Raw genomic sequence first — 27219 nt, forward strand, 5'->3', positions numbered from 1 at the left:
TAAGTCTTGGCTCCAAAGTGTCATCCCACATTTTGAACATGTGTACAATGATGGATCTCTGCTGTCATTCAATCAATTACAATAAAGATTTAGATTATCCAAGGGCAATTTTGTTTTAATTCCTACAACTCTGGATGAACCTAAAGATCAAGCATATGAAAAATACTGAAAGAAGTTGCTACGCCATAGAAGTTAATTACCAAGTTATATCAAGGGTTGATTGAAACTCTGCCTGGTGGTTCAGAACCTAAAAGGAAAACATGGGGAACAGATCTAAAGGAAGAAATTGAAGAGAACCATTGGTCACAGAGATGTGAAAATGTTCATACCTGCTCCTTCTACCTAAGACATAAACTACTGCATTTCAACATAACTCTTAGGACTTACTACACTCCTGCCAGAATGCATCTAATGCACCGAGAAATGTCACATCTCTGTTGGAGATGCAATAAGAACAAAGAAACCCTAGTGCATACAGTATGATGTGGTCCTGTGATAAACTGACACCATTTTGGGATAATGTATGTGCTACCATTTCATTGCGTCTATGAATTTATATCCATCTCCATGATTACATCTGTTAAGAAATGTCAATATTAAACAAAAACCAAAATCATTTGATAGAATTTGGAAAACATATGGTGATCACATTAGAATGTTTTCTATAAGTGGGTGTTTTGTTTTTGTGGTGTGCTGTTTGTGAAGTCCTGTAGAAAAATAATTTTGAATAAAAAATACATGAAAATACAATCTACACAAGACCTACTACTTGGCAGGTTTTGCTTAAGTTTGACAAATAGTTCCAAACCTCTCTTTCAATAACAGCTAGTTTTCAGTTTTCCCTTCCCCACTCAGACTACTCTCAGACAGTCCTAGCAAAATTATTGCATGAGAATCCTTTTGTTTGTCCATTAAAAAATAAATGTTTCTGTCTTTTGACCATTTTAATGGAAAACCATTACAGTAAGGTACTTAATTGTTACCCAGAAATGATTTGATACAAATATAAAACGGCTGCATTGGGCCTGTAGCCCTTTCCTGCAGTCAATGACCAAAAGCGCCCTCTTTGGCCTCATGGGTGGAATGTTATGAATATTTGTCATAATTTCATTATGTATAAAAAATGTTTGTTTTTTTATGGTGAAAATTCAATGTTTCTATGTCAAACAGTTTTGTTATATTTCAGTCTTCCTTGATGTTTATGTGTAATACTGGGATGCAAACTTAAAACTGAATACATTTCAATTCTATATCTGACAGGGTGCAGGTATCTTATTTTTGTTAAGCCCATAACCATTTGTGAGGTGTATAATTTGGTTTCAAAGTACATTTGTATAAGACTAGCAAGAAGTACTCTGTGTGACCCTGATTTAGCCCACTGCAGTATGTTGATATTGTGATGTTCGTGTGATGCTATTGTCCTTCAGTCATCTGAACATTTTTCTATTTAAATTTGAAGGGTTATGCCTATACAGGTAGTTATGTTGGGTCAGAAATGGCCTTAAAAATATGACATGACTACAATGCTATGCCCAATTATTTATTTTTGCAGAGTAAAACTGCTAATACATGTCAGCGTTCTACTTGTTTAGATGTTTTCTCTCGCTGCTTGTGTGAAAACAAACAGCCCAAGTGATCAGGGAATAGCTTAGGGCTCCCCTCCTTTGATGTTTCAAAGCTAGCTTGTTAAAATGCAGGCACAACTAAAAGGCACTTATTTTTAGGTGAACACACATAGTGCATGTTGCTGACTCTCTCTCTCTCTCTCTCTCTCTCTCTCTCTCTCTCTCTCTCTCTCTCTCTCTCTCTCTCTCTCTCTGCATTCATATCAGTCTCTTAAGGAAGACACACTGTGTTCAACTGTACCTTGCAGGGCTTTGTGAAGCTAGCTAGTGTGTTTCTGTATTCCGAGGGCATATACAATCAACAAAGAAGATGTTATTTTATGTTCTATCCTACAAATATATATTAGCCATTGTGAAGACTTGGGAACAAGCGAGATATGTTACTATTATTTTGTACTTAAGATCCCTGACTGTATCTTTAATATATTGACTTGTCTTAACAATTATACTATTATTGTAAATGTTATTGCTTAACAAAGACAATCTCATAGAGGGATTTTTCGATGCCCTTTTTATATTATACAGTAGAGCCACTATACCATTGCCTCATGATATTGTTTCTTCCGAGCCTGCTCATCCCCAGAGTTTTTCACTTCAGGAAAAGCAGCAATGGGGCTGAGCTAGACTGACTGGCAGGGAGGAAGGCTGGGAAGCAGGCAGAGAGAGGGAGGAGCAAAATATCTTAAGCACTCTCTCCACTTACTGTGTGTGTCTGCTCTACCCAGCAAGCAACAACGCCAATGTGTGAGAGAGAATGACAGAGGGGAGAGAGCATGGGAAACAGAATGGTAGAGCAAGACACTGATTCACCGAGAATGTAAAAGGCAAAAAGAGAGAGAGAGAGAGACACAGAGAGAGAGTGAAACTGTGCGTAAAGCTGGAATGAAGCTGTGCCACAGGCAGCAGAGAAGACGAAGACTTGATCACTGGCAAACAGGAGACGATAGATAGAAAAAGAGAGGAGGAGAGAAGACGCACACACACTCTCACACTTTCACCCTGACTGAGAGAGCAGCAGCTGAAGGAGGGAGCTACAGCACCAGCATCTCACACACAGACATTCACGCAACTCCACACAGTCTCTGAATCAAGTAAACCTCTGCTGCTAACTTTGTCTCGGTGTCAGCAGCATCTCACAGACAGACGGCAGGCACACAGGAGCAGACTTCTCCCCCCGTTACGTCTCTTCAACGATGATGATCCCTTTGGTGGTCCTGCTCTCTTGGATGACTGCAGCTGGTAAGTGAAAAGTGCTATCTCTTTCTCTTTCTGTATCTCTCTCTGTCATTCGCTCTATTTCCGTCTTTCTCTCTTATTTGTCTCTATCTCCTTCCCTTCTGTGGCTCTGACTGATCTGTATAGAAGTGTTTTCTCTCTTCATCTCTCACTCTTTCCCCCTCTGTCTCTACGTTCTGTGCCTCTGACTGATCCGTATAGAAGTGTTTTCTCTCTCCATCTCTCACTCTTTCCCCCTCTGTCTCTACGTTCGGTGGCTCTGACTGATCTGTATAGATGGGGGAAGCTGTGTAATTGATATTATGTCTGTGATGGTCTGCTTTACTGTCAGCAAGTTTGGCTGCAGTTTGATGTGCCTTTACTGTATCTCCTTCACAGTAGCGCTGAGTGATACTTGAATTCTTTACTGTGGGACTGTGGTGTAATGTCAGAGAGCTATAAGTCGCTTCAATGATTGATAGTGATGTCAGTGGTTTTGTATCGATATTGATTATTTTCTGTCCTTTAAAACTGTGAAATGTCCCGACTTCATATATTGCTGCATCTCACGTCTGGCAAGAAGGGATTTCTTCTTAGTTTGAATGAACAGGTGTGCTTGTGCTTGAGTTGAAATCATGCTTGAGGAGTTGAATTTGTACTTGTCTGCCATTACATTGATCTAAACATGCTCGCGTCGCTTATCAAAGTGTCAGAGAAACACTTGGAGAAAGCAAAAAGACAAAGCATTTTTTTCTCCTTGAACACAGACTGGATGTTGGCTGTTGCAGTCTGAGAGACACGGGAATGTCTGTACTTTGAATATGAAGTAACATTATCATCTCAAAAACTCTTGATGTTTCATGGATAGTTGTATGACAGTAAGACATATTTTTACCATTGTCATTTTTGTTGTTTCTCAAATATTTAGAAAATCAATTATTGACTCTACAAAGCTGTCACACAGGTGCATGCAATACATTGTGTGTGTGTGTGTGTGTGTGTGTGTGTGTTTTTACATACACATTATTTGTTTTAGAATAATTCCAGTAAATGAGTGTTAGAAACAGCAGATTTTAAAATACGTCCCTCCATTTCGATACATTCCCCCTCCCCTGAAATACCTTCCTCTTCTACATTCCTGATATACTCGCCAAGATTCGCCCAATTCCTCTGTTGCACCGTTGAACACCTATTCCACTTGCTCAGCCATACATCTCTGCTAGTCTAAATGGTAATTCCACAAATGTTATTGCTGGACCTAATGTTAAGGTTGGGAGTACAGAACCAGTCGTGTATGATTGAACAAATACTCCGCCTTTCGCCTTGGACATACAGAGTGTGCGGCACACCACTAATTTGATCTGACACTGGTAATAAAGCTTTTAATACTGCTGTCAGCAGCACTCTTTCAGGGATTGTGCATCAAACCTCAAGAGGGTGTCAGCTTTATTGCTTCGTTTTATGAGTATATGAGCGTGTGTGCCAGTGTCGGAAGCTAACAGAGGATTTTTTCCCCCCCTTCTCCCCTCAGTAAATTGTAATTTGGAGAGGTGGGGGGCATTTGCTATGGTTCCCAAATGGCTGCTTCACTCTCTAAGCTATGGTTTATTGCCCACTCGCTGTTGTGCAGACAGGGGGCTTTTGCAGCAGAACACAGCAATTTCCTCCTCCTCGCTCTCTGCACTCCGACTAAGTATTATAGAGTACAGGTGCTATGAATCAACAGTTAATATTGTACTTTAATTGGGGAATGTGCTCAGTGAAACCTTTATTGAACACTTCAAAACGAAAGACATCTGATACCTAACAAGAGGCCTGCCTATAGGTCAATATCTCTTCTCCTCTACAAGCATCTCTCCTCCGAACTGCAAGCTGTCAGTGCTTGGACAACTTTAAGCCCGTAATAACCAACATATATACTGTCAATTAGTCTGGCAGTCACTGCTGGAACCTGCATCCCCATGTTAAGGCTTCTAACCAGTAAGGCTGCTTATCACAGCCCACGTAAAGGGATCGGTAAATGCTCACAGGTGAGCTCGAACCAACCCCCAATCTCTTTTCTCAGGCGTCTGGGGGATCAAGTGCTCTTCCTCGCCGTCGCTTCTCTCTTGTGATACACTGATTGAGAGGTGTAGTTTGCATCCCTTGTTGTCAACAGAATCAGAGTGGTTGTCGAACAGAGAGGAGGGAAGTGGATGGGGGGAGGGTGAAGCCTGCTATCTGACACCACTTTTGGAGATGGCAGTCTCCTCCGACCTTCTTATCGCTGCCATAGGCTGGCAGTCGTCAATACTTCGGCAGTTCGACAGGGAGTTATTGTTCAGAGCGGAGCTGGCTTGTCTCTGCTTCGAGAGGGAGTTGTTGTTCAGAGCAGAGCTGGCTTGTCTCTGCTATGAGAGGGTGGGGTGGAGAGAGAAAAGGCAGAGTGAACACGGTACCTAAATGTTTTAGCCCAGGCTGTTACACAACATGTGATGGGAAGTGTTGGAGCTGAGACTATTGCCCAGTCCAGAACTATTGCCCACCCCTAGTACCTAATCCCTATCCCCTACCCCCTTGGCACTTCATGTAAATCTGATGTAAAAAAATGGATAGGTATTAGCAATATATATCTGCCCTCCAATACGCTAGGTGGAGTGTTTTAGAAGTTGTAGATCATACTATTTACCAAGAGAGTTTTCATCTATATTTTTAGTAGCTGTCTATTTACCACCACAAACCAATGCTGGCACTAAGACCGCACTAAAGGAGCTGAATATGGCCATAAGCTAACAGGAAAATACTCATCAAGAGGCGGTGCTCCTAGCACCGGGGACTTTAATGCAGAAAAACTTAAATCTGTTTTTACCTCATTTCTACCAGCATGTCACTTGTGCTGCTAGAGATCACCTTTACTCGACCCACACTCCATTTGGTAAATCTGACCGTAACTCTATCTTCCTGATTCCAATCAATAGTGAATAGATGAAGGGGATGCTAAACTACAGGACTGTTTCGCTAGCACAGACTGGAATATGTTCTGGGATTCATCCGATAGCATTGAGGAGTTTACCACATCAGTCACTGCTTCATTAATACATACATCGACAACTTTGTCCCCACAGTGACAGCTCAGTTCCATAGGCCCTGCACAGAAACACTTACTCAATTCTATTCTATTTATCCCAAGTGTTTTTGTTTTTGTTGCACTGCTTTGCTTTGCTTTGCTTTGCTTTATCTTGGCCAGGTCGCAGTTGTAAATGAGAACTTCTTCTCAACTGGCCTACCTGGTTAAATAAAGATGAAATCTTTTTTTTTTATCCCAACCAGAAGCCATGGATTACAGTCAACATCCGCACTGAGATAAATGCTAGAGCTGCCATTTTTAAGGAGCGGGACATTAATCCGGACGCTTACAAGAAATCCCGCTACCCCCTCTAACAAACTATCAAACAAGAAAAGCTCAATACAGGACTAAGATCAAATCCTACTACACCAGCTCTGACGCTCGTCAGATGTGGCAGGGCTTGCGAACTAGAAAATAAAACACTCAGATGCAAAAATGTAATTACCAACGTTTCGACAGCCAAGCTGTCTTCATCAGGGTTTGCGAACTGTCACAGATAACAATCGGAAACCCAGCCGAGAGCTACCCAGTGACACAAGCCTACTTGATGAGCTAAATGACTTCCATGCTTACTTCAAGGCAAGCAACACTGAACCATGTGTGAGAGCCCCAGCTGTTTGAGAGCACACTCTCCGTAGCCGATGCGAGTAATACCTTTAAACAGATTAACATTCACAAGGCCACAGGGCCAGCCGGATTACTAGGATGCGTACTCAGAGCAAACGCTGACCAGCAGGCAAGTGTCTTCAGTGATATTTTCAACCTCTCCCTGACCCAGTCTGTAATACGTACATGTTTCATGCAGACCACAATAGTCCCTGTACTCAAGGTAATCTGTCTAAATGGCAACTGCCCCTTAGCACTCACATCTGTAGCCATGAAATGCTTTGAAAGGCTGGTCATGGCTCATATCAACACCATCATCCCAGAAACCCTGGACCCACTCCAACTCGCATACCGCCCCAACAGATCCACAGATGATGCGATCTCTATTGCACTCCACACTGCCCTTTCCTACCTGGACAAAAGGAACACCTACAAATGGAACACCTACGTCAGTCCCCTGGACTGAACACCTACCTCTGCAACCTCCCTCTGCAACTGGATCCGGGCCGCCCCCAGGTGGTGAGGGTAGGATGTTGGAGCTAGGAACATAAGCATTTCACTACACCTACAATAACATATGCAACCAATAACATTTGATTTGCTTTAGATTTTTTAGACAACATCTGCCACGCTGACCCTCAACACCGGGTGCCCCGTTTATATAGCCAAGCTATCATTGCTCATTGTGTATTTATTCCTCATGTTACTATTTTTCTTCTATATATATATATATATATATATATATATATATATATATATATAATTTTATTCCCACATCAAAAAGAGAGCCAGTCGTTTGTTGAATAGGCAATGTGTTATAACTATGCTTCCAACCATCTAAAAGCACATCCAAATTCATATGGAAAAATGATGTCTGATTTTTTGGCTTAGTCATGTAAATGTGTTGTCAGTACGCTTTCAACCATTTAACAGCAGTTCAAATGGGAATACAATGTCAGATATTTTTTATCTATACAAAAACTTAATGTGTTCTCTCTGTGCTTGACCTGGATCGCAGATGAGATTATATTAAAAGTACTGTACACACTGTAGTGCAAGTGATCAATGCTGTTCAAGATTCTGTACAGATTATTATTGCAATTGTGAAGATCTCCAGAGACCTGCGACCTTTGCATGCCATGTTGAACATGCACACTTTATATTTCCACAAGATGACATTTATAGTTACATTAACCGCAATATGTGGCCATGGATGTGTTACTCATTTTAATGTTGAATAAATCCTGTTACATTGGTTTGTAAGATATCCTTAACTTTAGGCTATTTACTGTATTACAAAAGTATTATTGAATTGTGTTTGGTTGACAATGCAACCAAATATCAACATTTTAAGGGCATGAGCTTTCTCAAACTTCAGTCTCTTGACTGTCCATGTACTCATGATTATTAATGTTGTGGTTGTTTTAATTTGCTTGTTGTTGTTGTTGTTGTTGCTGTACAGAGTATCGAGATGTCTTCATGCTTTAAAAGTTGAAAAAAAGTGTTATTATTATTTGTTTTATTTGAGCCATTGACTTAATCCTTTTCCTTAACATTTATTTTTGGATTAGTTGGAGAAGTGAATCCAACATTTTTGACCGACCGGCTCGATCCTGTTTTATGTAGCATAATTTGAAATTGTGTTTTTACATTGGATAAAAGTAGAGAAGTATATGTCATAAACTACAGTTGAGGAACAATGGGAAAGTAATTCTGCCTCGAATGTTGATGAAATTGTAAACTCACTTTTGAGAAAATGACCCTTGAATGTTTTGGTACCTACTGGAGAGCTCTTCGTTGTCTACACCCATTCGGAATTGTTCACACCCTCTTAAGCTTTTGCGCCACCTATCTATTTAAGGATTCACATGTGATGCTATGTACTAAACAACCAAAGGTTTTAGGACTAAAGGCTGCTTTTATACTATGGGTGTGTTAGTAAATTTAATCTGGAGTACAAGAGTGTACAAGAGAGTACAAGAGATTGTCCGTTCATAAAATCAGAGACAAACTGGCAACAGACAAACAGAAAACATAGGTATAACACAGGTACAGGAGATAATGGGGAAAATGGGAGACACCTGGAGGGGGGTGGAGATAAGCACAAGACAGGTGAAGCAGATCAGGGTGTGACATAGTACACTTATTGTAGTAACCTGGTATATTTATGTTTACCAATAGATGGCAGTATTGACTCAAGATGGGGGGTTTGCTTTCCGCTATCCGTAGCCGTTTCCTATGTCTGCCTATATAACCGTAGCTTAAGCCAGGTGCATTAGATAATGTTATTCTAATGTTATTCTACACTTATAAAGTATGGTTTCGTTTCATTTGCTCTGTTAAACCTACTCTTTGGAATGACTTCGATAGCAACAGTGAATCTATTTAGTTATTAAAAGATTTCTCAACAATCATTCTGACGATAGCACTTTGGTAATAGTCATTGACACATATCAAAGCTAAGCAGGGTTAAAATCCTGTATGGGAGACCAAATGGATAGCTGCAGGTCAAATCCCCAATACGATGTGCTGCTCAGCCTGTTTTAGATAGTGGATATACGTAACATTGAAGATCTGACGTTGTTTCAAAGTTACAAATTCAACATATTTTAAACAAGTTTTGCCAATGTTGTAAATTGGTTACCATGAAAACATAATCCCGTGGTTGAAATGTACCCTCAAAACAACACTTTATGTTGGGGTATTTTTTTCAAATCCAATGTATTTTCGACATAGATTCCATGCCACAGTCAACATTGAAATAGCATTCATTCAACCAGTTTGTGCTCAGTTGTCACGCCCTGGTCGAAGTATATTGTGTTTGTCTGCATTTATTTGGTCAGGCCAGGGTGTGACATGGGGTTTTTGTGGTGTGTTTTGTCCTGGGGGTGTCTAGCATAGTCTATGGCTGCCTGAGGCGGTTCTCAATCAGAGGCAGGTGATTATCGTTGTCTCTGATTGGGAACCATATTTAGGCAGCCATATTCTTTGAGTGTTTCGTGGGTGATTGTTCCTGCCTCTGTGTTTGTTGTCACCAGATAGGCTGTATAGGTTTTCACGTTCCGTTTGTTGTTTTGTATTGTTCGTTCGTTCTTCATCATTAAACATGTATCAAAGATACCACGCTGCATTTTGGTCCGCTTCTCCTTCACCAGACGAGAACCGTTACATCAGTGGGCAATCAACATTCAAACAATTAACACTACTAACTGAGAAAGGTTTGAGTGAGATTAGTGGATGATTGAAAATTAACTCAATAATAAAATACAAGGAAATAATGACATTTACAATAATAAGCACACATTTTCTACACTTAATTTAAAGACAGCTTGGGAATCAAATGTGTCAAACTTGGAGAACAAACAGATATAAGGTTCTATTGGAGATGTTCTCTCTTCAAACAGTGAAGAGGGCAATAAGAGGACTGTGTCCCTTGGCGGTGGTATTGGTCTCCTAAATTAGGGAGCTGTGGTGTCATACTAACAGCTGTTGTATCCTGTGCACTGCATAGTGACAGACTGGTGGCAGAAGTGGGCAAAGGACCCCAATTTGACCTAGATAGTCTGTGTGTATTGATGTGGTTCCTTGAAAAATATTTTTGGGGATGTAGTTCTGTCCTTGAGCTGGTCATGTCTATTAATGTTCTGTATTAGGTCATGTATCATGTTTTGTGTGAACCCCAGGAAGAGTAGCTGCTGCTTATGCAAAAGCTAATGGGAATCCAAATAAAATACCAAAATATCAAATCCAGGGTCGTGTTCAGAGGGAAAAACTAAAGGGATCAGATTTTGGCTAGTCGCGCTGTCAATGGGATGCTGGTGAGAAAAGTCCTCCCTGTGTTCAGTAGGGAGAACATGTTTTGAACATGTTTTGATACAGAGTGAAACAGGAACACATACTGTCTTAACTTTTCTACGGAGTGCCCGACTGAACAACACCCAGGCCATGAGTTTCTGTGAAGGAGCATATACTGCTCATTCGGATATTATATAAGAGCTATTTACATTAGGCATACATGCAATGAGAGAGAGAGAGAGAGAGAGAACATAATGAGTTATATAGAGTTATACAGTGTTACGTTATCCCCTCAAACATGCAATAGCGTCAGAATTACATTTACCTGCAATAACACGTACATTTACCTGCAATAACTCCCTTTCACAGGACGTCTCGCATATATTTGCTTATTTATAGAACACAAGTGACTATTGGTGTTAGAGGTTAAGTGTGTTGATTATACAGACATTCTACACTCCTCCACCTCTCCTTATACATCTTCATATAAATCCTTCTATCTTGGAGCTCCTTGCAGTGGCACTTGTTCCCTTTACGGGAGGGGCAGTGCTGAGCATTGAGCAGCATCTCTCTCTCAACCCCACACCACCCCCGCTAACGTTCTCCATACTCAACTCTCCTGTGATTCCGCCACTCAACGATTACCACTGCTGACAGTCACACAGAGATCACAGTCCCCCTGTACTCTGAATGGAAGGGGTGGTGATGCCCTCAAACACCACTCTGAAAGAGCAATTAAGTAGCAATGCCATGTCTGGCTCATGCTGCCTCCGGGAACTTTTCTCACTATAATACGAACTAGCAGAAAATGTACTATTTTACATGGCACACTGTCAAGTGGGAAGTAATCACGATACCTTTTTCTTATGATGAGTCAGCGGCACTTAAACGGTTTGAGTAAGGAAGCCACGTGGGAAGATGTTCACCTGTAGGGTTGCGCAGTTGACCATCAGAGAGCCAAATCCAAGCTAAAATCAGAGTCACAATCTGGAACCGGTGAGCGCACTATGACGCAACACCCTCTCACTCTTCTAGCTACAGCCTGTGGCTTTGGATGAGTTCCCTAAGGGAATGACCACAGTTTCACCTCATCCTAACAACACAGGGAAGTCCTATTGACTTTCCCAATGGCTCGTGGTTGCGCTTGTTTATGCTTCATTCATCTTCAAGGACAGCCCCGAGGTGACCTAGGCTTGATCTGGTCAAAGACCCACTCACCACTATGCAGTCTGGCAGTGTCTGCATTAACCTAGGCAGACTGCAGTGATTGTAGTGGCCTCACTATACTTGAGCAAACGTATGAAAGAAAATAAACTGCTTCTAGATGTTTTGGCAACTGGCAAAATATGGTGCCACAGCCCCTTACTGCATACAGAATTGACAACACAGCAGTTAATGGAATATATATATATATATATATATATATATATATATATATATATTTAGAAGTATTGTCATGCTATTCAAAGCTGCCTGTCAGTATGCTCTGTAGTTATTTTTTGTTGTTGTCCTTGATTTACATATTATAGATGCAACCTGCCTACACATAGTTTGAAGTACAATACCAACATAGCTACTGTAGTAAGTTAAAGCTGTGTGCTGGAAAACATTGGCAGAACATTAGTGGAATAGGCATTGCGGTGCTCTTGAATTTCCATTATTTTCCGGCTTCAGACCAATGCCTCTTCTCACTTAAAGCATACTTTTTAGATTTTTAATTTAGGTTTGTGGCTTGTTACGCAGGCAATATGTGCTTACAGAACATTGAGCAGCACCATCACATTACTGACAGTCTATGACACCAAGAGCAATACACAGCCAGATAGAGACACTTGGTGAATAGCCTGTACCTTGGACAGTACCGGTACCTTGGACAGTACCTTTTCAGCACCTTGGACAACACCTGTACCTTTGACAGGGTCCGATCAGGACATTGTACAACAACTGTACGTTGGACATTACCCATTCAGCACCATGGACAACACATGTACCTTGGATAGTACCCTTTCACCACCATGGACAGCACATGTACCTTAGACTGTACCCTTTCAGCACCTTGGACATCACCCTGACATTACTCTCACTCTGTGACACCAATGCATAGATAGAGACAGCCAAATAAAATGCTGACCTGATCAGTTCACACACATACTTACAAAAGCAGGATTTGTTTTCTATTAACATTTTTAAATATTGATTGATGAAATGAATTGAAAACAACAGGCCTTCTTCATTTTTGAATTGAGAATTTCCATGTACTTCCTGAATCGACTGCACTGAAATGGAATTTGACCCCATAGCACCACGAGAAACACTCATGCACACTCACTCACTCACTCACTCACTCACTCACTCACTCACTCACTCACTCACTGTTCTTTATCACATGCATATATAGGAACACAGTGATGAACCAGTGCATAATTAAGTAAACAGCAAATGATAATAGGATAATGGAAGTGTAGTACAGCTCTGTGCAGTTCCACACTGCTCCCAATAGCACACTGCACTGCTCCGAACGCATTTTTCTCTGATAACTGACGGATTAATGGACTCCAACCTGATGCCTAATGCACAAGAAACAATCACCAGAGACCCAACTCCCTCTCCCCCTTTTGAACCGCCTGACACAGATTGCTTCCGAAATGGCACAGAATGGCCTCGCCATAACTCACTCATCAACTCCAGGTCCCCAGAGAGAGAAAATAACCCGGAATTGCCACTAATCACTCCAATGATCAATAGCGATCGATACCTAGACTGGGTTGGTCGTTTCATGAATATCCATTTGACAAAAATGATGGTTAGGGCAGAAGGGGAAACGGAGCAAAAAGGAAGCTTATGCATACAATTTGGCCTATTTTTCTAGTTTATCATCTCTCAAAATGATTTGAGCTCTCATTACAGTTTACCACTCATGCACATTTACCACTGATTGTCGATCTCTAGCGGTTATTGTAAATCAAGCAAAAGGATGTGCATTGTATGTTCATGTGTGGGTGCTTACTGTAGCTAGCTACACATCCATAGACATACAGTTATTTTTACCCTCCACTACACAAAGAGCAAGTAAATAGTTAACTAGCTATGTTACTTCAGCTGTATTGCAAGGTAAACTTATGCAATTGTACATTCAAATTAATTTTCCTGTCATAACCCCGCTAGCTAGCTGGGTAATGTTAGCTAATCAGCTAACTTGCTAAGTAGCAATTTTCGTAAATGAACTTTATCACAAAAAAATATGCAAAAAGTTTGTCTCTACATTAACTAACATATTCCTCTCAATTGTACATTTTTTGCTTGACTCGTTATGATGTTATAACTACTTACATTTGGTTTCATCTTAATGTTGTGTCAGCCATCTTCACCCAGGGATGAGAGGCTCGCGTCAAATTCGTAATTGGAACCACTCGATATGATTGGTCATATAAAATCCTTGGGACCCAAATGCATAACGAGTGCTCTAACTCCCCCTTGTGGTGGTCTGGAGCAATGAAGCCTTGATGCTGGGTACCTCTGAGTCCCGCGGTGCAAGCTCGCAACCTCAGAGTACATCTGTGCATTACATGTGATTGCGCGCCATGCAGGTACACAGCGAGTTTGATTTTGTGCCTTGATTTTGTCTCCCGCAATCATTTCAACACACATTCTTCCACTGCCGAAGCAATTTGCGGAAACATCAACATAATTTTTCCTATACTATTGCCGCTATGAATCAAGCGCCTGTCGCCACAGATCTACTGCGGCATTGCACACTGTTGTTGCCTTGCCTTTTCCTGGCAGCGTTTGAAAAATGCTGGAGTAAACAAGCCAGTGAAGGTATTGACAGAGCTGTTAAGTCCTGCATGGATCCACAGAATGAAATATGTGTTTTGTGTTGCAGGACAGAAGGCACTTTGAAGAATTGAGCTGTTGATCTGATAAGGAAAGCAGGGTCGTTCCATGTCATTTTATCAAGACATGACACCCACCATCTCCAGAATATTCTGAAATCCTGTCTGTAGCAATAAGCATTCCGGAAACATTATTTTGTTGGAATATATTTTGATTTCTGAACAAATAAGCTTATTTTAAATGAAAGGATTGATATAATATTCAATAATGTACTCAATACTAGTACCTAACATCCGAATTTGAGCAAACTTTTTTCTAATTAAGAGTAAGACATGAGGAATCAAAGGAAGTGGTCAAAAACAACCCACGCTTCGGTTTTGTTAACCTGGCCACTGTTTCAAATGATAACTTTAAAAAAATTGCATTTGAAACAGTGGCCAGGTAAACAAAAGTATGGGTTGCTGTCATACCTGGTCCAAGACTGGGGGTATTTCAAAAAAATCACCTAATAGAAGAAATAGCACCATTTAGTGGTCAGAAGCTGGTAATATCAGGATGTAGGATGGAACACAAACCCAACAACTTCAATGACAAATGTCCCTAAACAGGGGAAAAAACTCACTGAGAATACATTACATAGGATGAAGAAACAATACTCCGACCTGCAGTTCCATACTACTTGTCAGACACATAGGATGAAGAAACAATACTCTGACCTGCAGCTCCATACTGCTGGTCAGACACATAGGATGAAGAAACAATACTCTGACCTGCAGCTCCATACTGCTTGTCAGACACATAGGATGAAGAAACAATACTCTGACCTGCAGCTCCATACTGCTTGTCAGACACATAGGATGAAGAAACAATACTCTGACCTGCAGTTCCATACTGCTTGTCAGACACATAGGATGAAGAAACAATACTCTGACCTGCAGTTCCATACTGCTTGTCAGACACATAGGATGAAGAAACAATACTCTGACCTGCAGTTCCATACTGCTTGTCAGACACATAGGATGAAGAAACAATACTCTGACCTGCAGTTCCATACTGCTTGTCAGACACATAGGATGAAGAAACAATACTCTGACCTGCAGTTCCATACTGCTTGTCAGACATATAGGATGAAAAAACAATACTCTGACCTGCAGCTCCATACTGCTTGTCAGACACATAGGATGAAGAAACAATACTCCGACCTGCAAATCCATACTACTTGCCAGACATAGAACTGATACTATATACTCATTGTTGGGGTGGGATTGGCGTGGGGTGTTGGAGGTCCGTGGATGTTCCTCATGTCTTACTGATTGCTTGAATGTTTTTGGTGTCCAAATCAGATGTTGGGTACAAAAATGATCGAATATTATATAAATAATCCCATAAATTAAAAATGGCCATGTTGGGTGCAATCAATTAGCTTAATTTGTCAGAGATCAATTTCAACAAAATTACGTTGCAGGAATGCTAATCTTATCCATTTCTAACAACAGAAATGATTTCTAAACAAGAAATCCTCTTTCTTGTGCTTTTTGAGCTTGAATGACCCGGTGTCTGCCGGAATTTTCTGGCACAGCCCCTAATTCACCTGGACAGACTTGACTAAGTTTTTCTGTCTCTCTACTCTCTCGCTCTGTTTTTGTCTCTCTCTCTCTCTCTCTACTCTCTCTCTCTCTCTCTACTCTCTCTTTCTCTCTACTCTCTCTTTCTCTACCTCGCTCTCTCTCGTTCTCTACTTTCTCTCTCTCTCTACTCTCTCTACTCTCTCTCCCTGTATTTATCCTCCACACACACACTCTTGTAAATGTGTGGAGACCATTTGATTGCGTGACACACACTAGCTGATGTTGAGATGTGAGTTGTGTGCGTGTGCAAGTGTGTGTGTCTGTGTGTCTGTGTGTGGGGGGGGGGATCAGGCTCCGCAACACCAATTACAACCATGCGCCTCGTTTTTGCAATATAAATGTAAATCAGCCTTTTAACTCATACATAGGGTCTCTGAGAAGTGGAGGGATGGGGATGGGGGGACCGAGTGAAGCGCCTCACCTTCAGATAATGATGTGTATTTCCCTGGCATTACCATGCATCCCTCACACAGGCACGCTGCCATGAACATAGCATCTATAGCAATGCTAGGTTAGCTAGCATCCTTTTGTACACTTGTTTTCTGCTTTGTTGTTGGTTCGTCAATGGCTAGCTAGCTAGCTAACTGGTTAGAGGAGTGACCAGTCTTCTTATCCTGAAGAGTCTCAGTGGAGGGGCTTTTCTTATCATTAGAGCTTGGTGTTTTTCTGTGATTTAACGCCTGTGAGGCACCAGAGACCCATCTGAGCCACGCTTGATTAATCTGGCCTCGTTATTTTGCATGGTAAACTGGGGGCTTGGGGAGGGGTGGGGAGGTGGTGTGGGGTTTTGATGCCATGTTTTTGATGGGGTGCACAAGCAATCACCATGGGAGCTTATAATAATTGTTCTTGGTGTGCTTTCTTTGAACTCCGCTCACTTGAACCTCTGCTGCAGCTGGAAGACTGTGTTCAGCTTAAGGTCTTTCTAATAGAGGGCCTCTAATAACGGCCCTTTCAAAGGAGAAGTTTGTTCCTGAACTATTTTTGACTTCAGAAACACTGCAGCAGCTCTCCGTCAAGTGTCAAGATTGATTGGTGCCAACAGTGACTTGTATAAATAGTATAAGCTAGTAATTTAACTGCATAGGTTATGAGTATACTGTTCATAAAATGTATAGTTTGATACCAGGTTGACTTGGCTTATGGTTGAGCTTTGTCAAATTGAGATTTATATCTAACCCATTTCATAATCTTGAAAAAGTCAATGGGCTAAATGCACGCCTTCCCAAATCTATTGGATACAAAATGGAAAGTTGATTTATGTTTCATGGATAAAGCTCGCACTCCTAATGAGCAGGGTGAATTAGCATTGAGCGAGGGAGGTAATTTTGGCACGCATGCTTGGCGAATCCGCCACAGTTGTGGCTTTAATTCACAGATGACATCCGTCAAAAATCTCCCAGCTGTACTGGACTCATCCGTTAGGCACTCCTGCTTGGCGTCTGCCCAGAGCTAAACGCTGCACTATCAGCTCACCGACACTTGTCTGCCAAGCAAAGCATTGGTGTCACGCCTTGGTCTTAGTATTTTGTGTTTTAGTTAATTAGTTGGTCAGGCCAGGGTGTGACATGGGTTTATTGTTTGTTGTAATTCTTAGTGGGTTTTTGTTAGTTATTGGGATTGTGGCTGATTAGGGGTGTGTGTTGCATAGGTTTGGCTGCCTGAGGCGGTTCTCAATCAGAGTCAGGTGATTCTCGTTGTCTCTGATTGGGAACCGTATTTAGGTAGCCTGGGTTTCACTTTGTATTTCGTGGGTGATTGTTCCTGTCTCTGTGTTAGTGTTCACCAGACAGGCTGTATAGGTTTTTCACATTCCGTTTGTTGTTTTTGTTATTTCATGTATAGTCATTTGTTCTATTAAAAACATGAGTAACCAACACGCTGCATTTCGGTCCGACTCTCTTTCGACAAACGAAGAACGCCGTTACAATTGGGAACAACTCAGAATAAGCTCTCGCTCGCAACCCAAGTACCTCTGTTTTGAAAATGAATGGTCAAGAGTCCTTCCATCAATGTTGGTGAAGTGAAGATGGAGCAGAAGGCACGTGGGCCTTTGGAGTGGAATGTAGTTTATTGTAGCCTTATCTAAAGTGATAATGGCACCACACAGAGTCTGGTAATAAGTGATGAGTGGGAGGTAACCTTATAAAAGGCCTAATGTCAGATCAGATAGCTGCCAGAGTGGGCCAAGGAGTGTACACTCAATATTTCTCCCAGGCTGCCCAGAGAGAAAACATTGGAGCGGAGCGTAGCGGCAGGGTGGATGAGCAGTGGGCTTTTAAGTGGGTGGGGTTGTCTGTCTGTTTTTTCAAATTATGCTGTCTGTCTGCCTGTCAGTAAAGGAGAGATGCTTGGTTGAGGATGGTTCAGAGGGACAGGTGAGGTGGCTCAACCGAAAATGAACAGGGATCTCCGAGTGAGCCGATGGCAGCTAGGGCCAGACCGCTCTCCTCTTATTTTCCCATTTCAGACGCAGAGCACTTTGTCAGTCTGAAGAGTTGGGGAGCAGTCAAGTGTTCAGGCTGGATAAGTGTGGGCAGCAGACGATAGCCTTTCACAGAGATTAAGATGATACTCAGGCATCCAGAAAAGCCTATGGCTCTGTTTTGTACTTTCATTGCTATGAGACTCTCTCTCTCTCTCTCTCTCTCTCTCTCTCTCTCTCTCTCTCTCTCTCTCTCTCTCTCTCTCTCTCTCTCTCTCTCTCTCTCTCTCTCTCTCTCTCTCTCTCTCTCTCTCTCTCTCTCGCTCAAAAACACAATACATCCTAATTCAATATGGATTCAATTCCCTCTCCCTGCATATGTAATTCAATTCAAATTCCAGCGTAGTCTTTGAATTCAGAGATAACTCAATTAATGTCAAGTCCAATGTTAGGTAAATTCCAGTAATTAAATTCCAAATTCAATATTATACCCAATTTCCAAAAATTCAGGCCGATTATGTCAGCCTAGCTATCCAATAAATATATACATTGCAGTTGACATGATTTAAAACAAATTCTGCAGCAAATGTTTTATACTGAGTGCATACATTCCATTAACTGGGAAAATAGGCAATTATGTCATTCCAATTAAATTCTAAAGATTAACAGGACTTCTCAATCCTCTCTCTTCTCACAACACAAGTCAATGTGGGAAGGAAGCATAACCCTTATAAAAGTTTAATACAGTATGAGAAACTCTGTATCCCTGGTCGACAGTTTCCATATTCTCTGAAATGTACATTAGTACTTTCTCTTTCTCTCTTTTTTCAGCCTTTTTTTCATTATCTCTCTTTTAGTCCTTTTCTCCGGACTCCCGGTGCGACTCGGCTGATGAATTGTCACCTCAGTGGAAGTTCAACAGTGTTGCCACTACATTTTAACATCTGCATACATATTCAAGAGGACTTCACCGTATATATATATCCTGCAGGTTTTCCACTTCTCCAGAGCTGTCCTAGACTAGATCCCATTTGCTCCCCTCAGCAATATCACAGCAGCTTATATCATTTACAGGATATTAAAAAACGCCGCAAGCGAATATTCCTTTTGGAGCTTTTGGGGTATTAACCGAGACATGTGGCAGATATACTGTATATCCTCTATTGTGTCGTTTGTAGGCATACTGCTTCATGTGTAATTTACATCGCTACATCCCTTTTTCTCTCCCACTCAATCTCTGCTACTGGTCAATGCATTCCGCTTTGAGGCAACTTTGAACTTGCTACAGTACATTCCCTCCCATGGACAAGCATCCACCCCTGCTGTTTGTGAATCATGTGTCTCCTGCGTGAGGTCTCGTCTTAGTTTCATTCAACGGTCGTGGACCAGCAAGCCGGGGATGACACTGGCCATCTCTGGGCCCGTGGGGTTCCTCCACCACCTGGTACTAATGATCCCGGCCCAAAGCAGCAGGACTGATTAGTCAGGGAGGGAGTTCACAGCGGAAAGTGTAGGAAGTGGGGAGGAGGGGTTCTGGCTGGCTGAGAAGTACAGTGCTGGTGACGAAATGGAAGTGGCTGACTGCTTTGCACAACAAGGCCTTTGACTCCCGCTGACTTCCGCTTTTAACCCATTCCCTTCAAAAGACACATATACATACAGGGTTTTGCTTGAGGTGTGGGGGGCTGCCACACTGAGCATGCGGGGGATGTTGCTGTGGGGGGTTAAGTGCCTTGCTCAATTGCACAACAGCAGGCAATGGCATCTAGGATTTGATACTAGCAACCCTACGGTTGCCAACTCACTTCGACAGATTTTTCCCATTGCACCCAGGATTCAAACTGGCAACCCTACGGTTGCTGGCTCACCCCTCTAACCGCTAAGCTACTTGCCACCCCGGGTTGCCAGTGAGAGTTGAATTTTGGTTGAGTAAGGCCTCTGGCAAAGTATTCCTTTGTTCCCAGTGAAGTTTTCTTCTTATTAGCCTGTCGAATGGAACATGGGGGAGTTAATACAAGGCCCCTTAGAATTCCTCTGTCGTCTTAATTGTGTGAGTGTCCAGAGGCTTGTACCGCATTGGTAGTTATAGCAAAACCTGCAGTCAAGGTCTTTTACTAAGGTTTTTCCCGTTCGACCTGGGATTCAAGCTGGCAACCCTCTGAGTTGTGACTGAAAGATATGTTTCTCAGTGCCTCTCCCATTATGGAGGACATGGTGGAGAAGAGAGACATTCAGGTTTGTTTGAGTGTGGTAGTGGGACTTCGGGGAAACCAACAATAAAAATGCTGCACTGCGAATGTGCCACATCGAGTTTGTCATTTGGAGCGCCGACTTGGAGAGAAGGGTTACTGAAAGAGCACAGACGGGGGGCTGGAAGTCTCTCGGGGCAAGGGAAGTCTGTCACTCTGATGAACTCATACACAAGCAAGGCAACCTGGGAAATGGAACCATTGAATATGTCTTCTTTGAAACTCTGTTTGAGTGGGACATGAAGAAAACCTAAAGAGATGAAATGGTCGTAAACCCATCAGATGGACATCGAGCTTGGTGCCACCATTTTCACTCTTTTTGTTTATCTTTTTTTCTCATCTCACACTCCCCCCTTCCCCCTATTCTTCTCTCTCGCTTCCCCCCTGGGAGCACAGAGCTTGTCAGGCCATGTAAAGCTAAACAATCCTTGACATGACAGAGCCGTTTTGACTTGTGGGGTCTTTGAAAATCAATGACAGACAATAGGTCCCAGTGTCACTCAGGTCTCCCGGTGCCTCAGACAGTTAATGGTTGGAAAATCTTTAGCACAAGTGGTTCAAGTGGAATCAGAATGGAGGCCAAATGAGGAGTAAGCAGCAGCACCAGCGCAATATGCCAGTTCGCCCACCTCGGCTTCCTCTATTATCATCGTCCCCTTATGGTAACAGTAACATATTGCTGGGTGGTGTTTTTTGCAGATTGAACTGCGGTAAGGGGGAGAACTTCATTGACATCTTACTGTCAGTACAAGTCTACTCTCCCCTTTGCTTAACCTTTCTGCCCCAGCAGCCTCCAGCCCTCCACGTCACTCTCCCCACCGGACCTGGAGGATGGCTCTATCATCAAATTACATTGCGTGTGTGTGTGTGTGTATGTGTATGTACTGTATGTGTGAGCGTGTCTGTGTTAGCGTGTATCAAATCAAATCAAATTTATTTATATAGCCCTTCGTACATCAGCTGATATCTCAAAGTGCTGTACAGAAACCCAGCCTAAAACCCCAAACAACAAGCAATGCAGGTGTAGAAGCACGGTGGTTAGGAAAAACTCCCTAGAAAGGCCAAAACCTAGGAAGAAACCTAGAGAGGAACCAGGCTATGTGGGGTGGCCAGTCCTCTTCTGGCTGTGCCGGGTGGAGATTATAACAGAACATGGCCAAGATGTTCAAATGTTCAGAAATGACCAGCATGGCCAAATAATAATAATCACAGGCAGAACAGTTGAAACTGGAGCAGCAGCACGGCCAGGTGGACTGGGGACAGCAAGGAGTCATCATGTCAGGTAGTCCTGAGGCATGTTCCTAGTGCTCAGGTCCTCCAAGAGAGAGAAAGAGAGAAAGAGAGAATTAGAGAGAGCATACTTAAATTCACACAGGACACCGGATAGGACAGGAGAAGTACTCCAGATATAACAAACTGACCCTAGCACCCCAACACATAAACTACTGCAGCATAAATATTGGAGGCTGAGACAGGAGGGGTCAGGAGACACTGTGGCCCCATCCGATGACACCCCCGGACAAGGCCAAACATGTGAGTGTGTGTATTTGTATGTCAGTTTGTATGAGTGTTTGTGTGTGTATACATTTGTGTGTGCTACTTTGTATGAGCGAGTGTGTGTGTGCTTTTGTTTTCCGAGTGCTGAAACGCACGAGAGCCCTCGCCCACACTTCCTCTCCAGCAGAGACACACTCCCCATAGAATCTGGCCTCCAGATTACATCCTCACGGCCCCTACTCGTGGCGTCACACTCTCCATAGAATCTGGCCTCCAGACTACATCCGCACGGCCCCTACTTGCGGCGTCTCACTCCCCATAGAATCTGGCCTCCAGATTTCATCCGCACGGCCCCTACTCGCAGTGTCTCACTCCCCATAGAATCTGGAGGCCAGATTACATCCGCACGGCCCCTACTCGTGGCGTCTCAGCACAGCAGCGGGACAAAAAGGCTTGACACAAGCCAGTAAAAAGGCCACTAAATTAAATGTAATTTAGCTGAAAACTCAGAACTGTAGGAAATATTGGACAGTACTATCCAGAACCACTTGGTTACGTTATTCATACTTGGGGTCGATTTGATCAAATCTTCCATAAGCAAGATTTATTTAGTGTGTTTGTGTTCACAACTATTGCCTGCATACACACAAGTCATATTCTAAAAACTACACACATCCACCTGTGAAATGAGTCTTTCCAATGGTTTTTACATTACCAAAATCCATTATGAGGGGGGGAAATAATACTGCAATGTAAGCTCGATAAAACTGAGCCCTTACACTTATTTAGAGTGTATGGCGTCCATATAAGGTCTGTCTCAGCTGTTATTATATGGACACAGTACAGGTGGAAAGTTCTACATTTTGAGAGCTTGGGACTATATTTTATCTGAATTTTTGTCAAAATTCTGTTATTAACATAGCCTTCTTCTGTTCAATGTTCTCTACCTATATAATATTCTAAATACCCCCAATTGATGTTGTTAAGTTCAAAAGAATACTAGATAAAAAATTGCTGACACCATTCAAACCAGGTTACAGAACTTTAAAGAGAATGAGCTCAGAATCATCATTTTACAGATTTCCCTCAACGTAGTTATCTGCAAAGTCAGTGCTAGTAAGAAAAGCAAGTGCCAGGACAGAGAATAGTTCTGACTGAGCTGAGCTGTGACTAGCCGGTGGGGGGTTGAGTATGTGACTAGCTGGTGGGGGATTGTATATGTGACTAGCCAAGAGCACTCCCCCTTGACCACGTGGTCTACATTCCTAGTCACTTTTGTTGTGACCCAACTGCTAGTCATCTGATGGCCAAATGGTTGGGGGCTGGTTAACTGTGATGGGTGGATTATACTCGCACCTACAGGCGAAGTAGGTATTGTGGTGGTCATGTCAATTTCCTTTCTTTTTCAGCTTCATACCAATGCCTACTTCTCAATTAAAACATTAATTTTGTTTTAATAGTGAGAGTGTTTGGCTAGATCTCCACTGGATCTCTGTTACCCAGTTGTGTCTGTCTGTTTGTTTGAAGGCAGGTGTTTGCTGTGTGGTGGTGGTGTTGACTGAGGTGAGTGGTTGATGTGGGGACAGAGGCCGCCTGCTGTTCAACCTCTCAATTCAATTCAAGGGGCACCTCTCCCTGCTGTTCCTCCTCTCCCTGGCAGCCCACTATCAGTGACAGCCTTGTTTGATGTCAGGAAGCGCCACAACATGTCGACGACACCTCCATTGTCCTCTCAATGTGTTTTTTCTTCCCGCTGCTAAATGGCTGTGGAATGTAGGACACTTGATGCTTTGTCGCAGCCCTGTCATCTCTCCCCTCTCCTCCCATCCCCAATGCTGCATGGCCTCTGTCGCCAGTGTAGATACCACTCATTGTCAGGCCGGACACACTTTCACTGTCATGGCGACAATGTTGTCACTGAGGCCAAGTTTTGACAAACGGCGGTTGGTGTTGTCGCCCAATGTCTCCCAGCCGCCAGAAAAGGCCAAATGGGGAGCGACATCTGTGTCACCTCTGGTGCTCTGCTGGGACTGCCATCCAAGAGCGACTGTGAATTTTGATCTTATTGGCAAAATGCACTGTCAACAAGAGGACTGACAAATGGGAGTTGCAGAGTTGCAGACAGGAGGGTGGAGGGGACAGTGATGGGCAAAAACAAACTAATCACATTTGCAAAGTTTTTCCTCTTTAGTCTATAGTTCTCTGAAACGTGTATTTGCTAATGAAATACAAAAGCTTCACAGAAAAGTAAATACGATTTTGATTGTCTTGAGCTAATATTGCAAAGGTATTTTTATCTGTGCCCTGATAAGCCCTCATATAAACTCATATTAGTCAATCATACATTTTCTTCTTCTACCAGGTCATATACAGTAGACACACGTACGGTAATTGATTAGGCATTAATTGTAAAAACATAATCATATAATCTTTGGGGAAGAAAAGGAATCAGCGAGATCTAAACATGATTTTTTGAAAGGATTGGATGGATATAGAGAGTTAGAAGGGAAGAAAAGGGTGCTAGAGCAGTGGATTCAAGCCCTGCTCCATGAGGTTCACAGTATGTCATCCAGAGGCAGCAGCTTACACCACTAAATCACCCCAGAGCAGGAATCTATGACCTTCTGTTCTCAATCCATGTATACGTTGCTCCCATGAAAACAGTGAAAATCAGTGTTGTACAACAATTTATGGAATATGAACATTCCTCAGTCAAATGCCAGAAAATGCCCAAACATCTAAGTAATTACTATGGGATGAATAGAATCCTTCACTGATGAGGCAAATTCCTTTGGCATGGAGCAAAAATGTCTCGCCAACTACATTACGCACTCAATCATTGCCTTTATTCCCTCTTCCACATCCACATGATTGGTATTCATAAGCTAAACCGGGAGAAGTCTGTTTTTGAACAGTTAAATGAGCGCAAACCTCAACCGTAGATGCACTTACTTCGCTTACGATTAAACATACAATTATGAACTTTTTTGGTAAACAGTTGAAATTTGGAGTTTGGATGGGGTAAGTCAGTTGAACTATGCTCACCAGGCATTTATACGTCCTATTATTCATAAATCAGTGGCTATATCATTCATTTAAATGTCCAAAAATAGCAGTACCAGTCCCAGATTGCCCCTTTAACTTTCTCTGACTTTCAAAGCCCACATATCAATCAATGTGATGGGTGAGGCATGATTACCTTTTTTTAGAGCTGTAATCCACATCTTGCCCTCCGAAACTAATTTAATTCAGAAAATGGAACTTCACATTTTCATTGTTCAAGCCTACGGTACACTGAGTGTACAAAACATTAAGAATACCTGCTCTTTCCCTAACATAGACTGTCCTGGTGAATCCAGGTGAAAGCTATGATGGCTTATTGATTAAAGTCACTCGTTAATTCCACTTCAGTGTAGATAAAGGGGAGGAGACAGGTCAAATATTGATTTTTAAGCTTTGAGATAATTGAGACATGGATGGTGTATGTATGCCATTCAGAGGGAGAATGGGCAAGACAAAATATTTAAGTGCTTTTGAATGGGGTATGGTAGTAGGTGTCAGGTGCACCGGTTTGTGTCAAGAACTGCAACGCTGCTGGGTTTTCACACTCAACAGTTTTCTGTGTGGTCCTCCACCTAAAGGACGTCCAGCCAACTTGACACAACCGTGGGAAGCATTGGTGTCAACATGGGGGGGGGGGGCTTTGATGTTCCACAGGGATTTCCAAGAAGTCCTGAAATGGAAAAATGTCTGTTGCCCTGTCTAACTCAGCATCTGTCTTAGTGTAACTCAGCCGTAGCTCGCTTCGTTTAGTCATACCCTTTGGTAATAGCAGCTCTCAGTCTTAAGTATACCTGATGTGTATTCATTGTAAAAATCCAAGTCGAGCTGTCTGCTTAGCTTATAAGCCCTCCTTCAGTGGTTAAGGCACCAGGCATAGAATTAGGAATTAGAATAATTTAATAGGATCTCTAAGGCACCAGGTCTCATGCATGAAGGAGGTGGTGGGAGCACATAGGAAGCCATGCTTTAACCATGCTCTAATCTCATTGCTTGCAGTTGACTACATTTCTCATTTCAATTGTAATTTCCTGTACTGACATTCCTCAGATAAGGCACTGCAGGTAATCATTTGAAGAACTGTGTACAGTATTTGAAGCTAGAGCTCTTATCAGTTCATTGTCAGTAAATTGTTCCACTCAGTTTGGCTATACGTAGCTGACAGTATGTCCAATTTTATTGACATGAACATAATATTTACTAGAGCATTTCTTTACAGTGTACAAAGGAAGTAGAATAAACTCATCACAAATCACATTTAGCATTGGGCACAAACAAAGACAGACTTCTCTGGCAGCTGAAGAGGAATTAAAACAAATAGTGCTTATCCACTGTTTTCCTCCCATTTGGAGAGCTTGTTAAGTAAATTAAGTAGTTCATTGGATAGCACTAACCAACACAATTGGTTAGATAAACTTACGATCCGATTTATTGAATTGGGTAGCAAATAGAACTTTACTGCAGTCTTACTGCCCTGTACACTACTACGAATGTAAAAATGTATGGTCTCAAGGCCAGGGATCATCAACACTAGATATTTTCTTGAGCGGGTGGTCAGGGGGGCGGAAAACACAATTACAAAGAATTTGTAGTCTGCAAATTGACATCAAGAAGCCCAAAATATATAATATAAACCTTGCTTACATTTGTATACGGTCACATATTATCTCTCTATTATGTGTGGGAATACTTTGGAACAGATTTCCCAAATTAAAATCACTTGGAGCTAATTTTCTGGTGATTTTACAGTTTTTATGTCCAACAATTTGGAAAAATAAAAATCAAATCAGTTTGGAAATCATGCTCTAGTCCCCTCAAATTCAACTCTGGCCCATGAAGCCAATTTCACAGCATTTTTTTCATTGTTCCCCCCTAATCAGGGACTGATTTAGACCTGGGACACCAGGTGTGTGCAATTAATTATCAGGTAGAACAGAAAACCATCAGGTTCCGGCCCTCATAGAGTTGAGTACCCCTGCCCTAAACTATAATAGTTTATGAGGGGACAGACCAATTTCTCTGGATGTGGGGGATATGGCTCTAACTTATCCCAACAGATTAATGTGTGTGTGGATGTGTGTCTGTGTATGTGTGCAAGTGCATGTACAGTATACCAGACTCTCAGACAGTAGGTTATACATATAGGTGGAATGGGACACTAGAGAACACTGAATAACAC

General features: G+C 42.1%; 1 protein-coding gene across 1 annotated transcript in view; it reads left to right on the forward strand.

The window, feature by feature from the left end:
• Positions 1 to 2359: 2359 nt before the first annotated feature.
• LOC135550924 (kin of IRRE-like protein 3) overlaps positions 2360 to 27219 on the forward strand; it is a 267107-nt gene continuing 242247 nt past the window's right edge. Inside the window, exon 1 of the mRNA XM_064982166.1 lies at positions 2360 to 2864. Coding sequence (XP_064838238.1) covers positions 2819 to 2864 — 46 coding nt within the window. The 5' untranslated portion in view covers positions 2360 to 2818. The remainder of the gene's footprint in view (positions 2865 to 27219) is intronic.

The sequence above is a fragment of the Oncorhynchus masou genome, chromosome 12 (genome assembly GCF_036934945.1).
Source record: "Oncorhynchus masou masou isolate Uvic2021 chromosome 12, UVic_Omas_1.1, whole genome shotgun sequence".
Classification (NCBI taxonomy): Eukaryota; Metazoa; Chordata; class Actinopteri; order Salmoniformes; family Salmonidae; genus Oncorhynchus; species Oncorhynchus masou.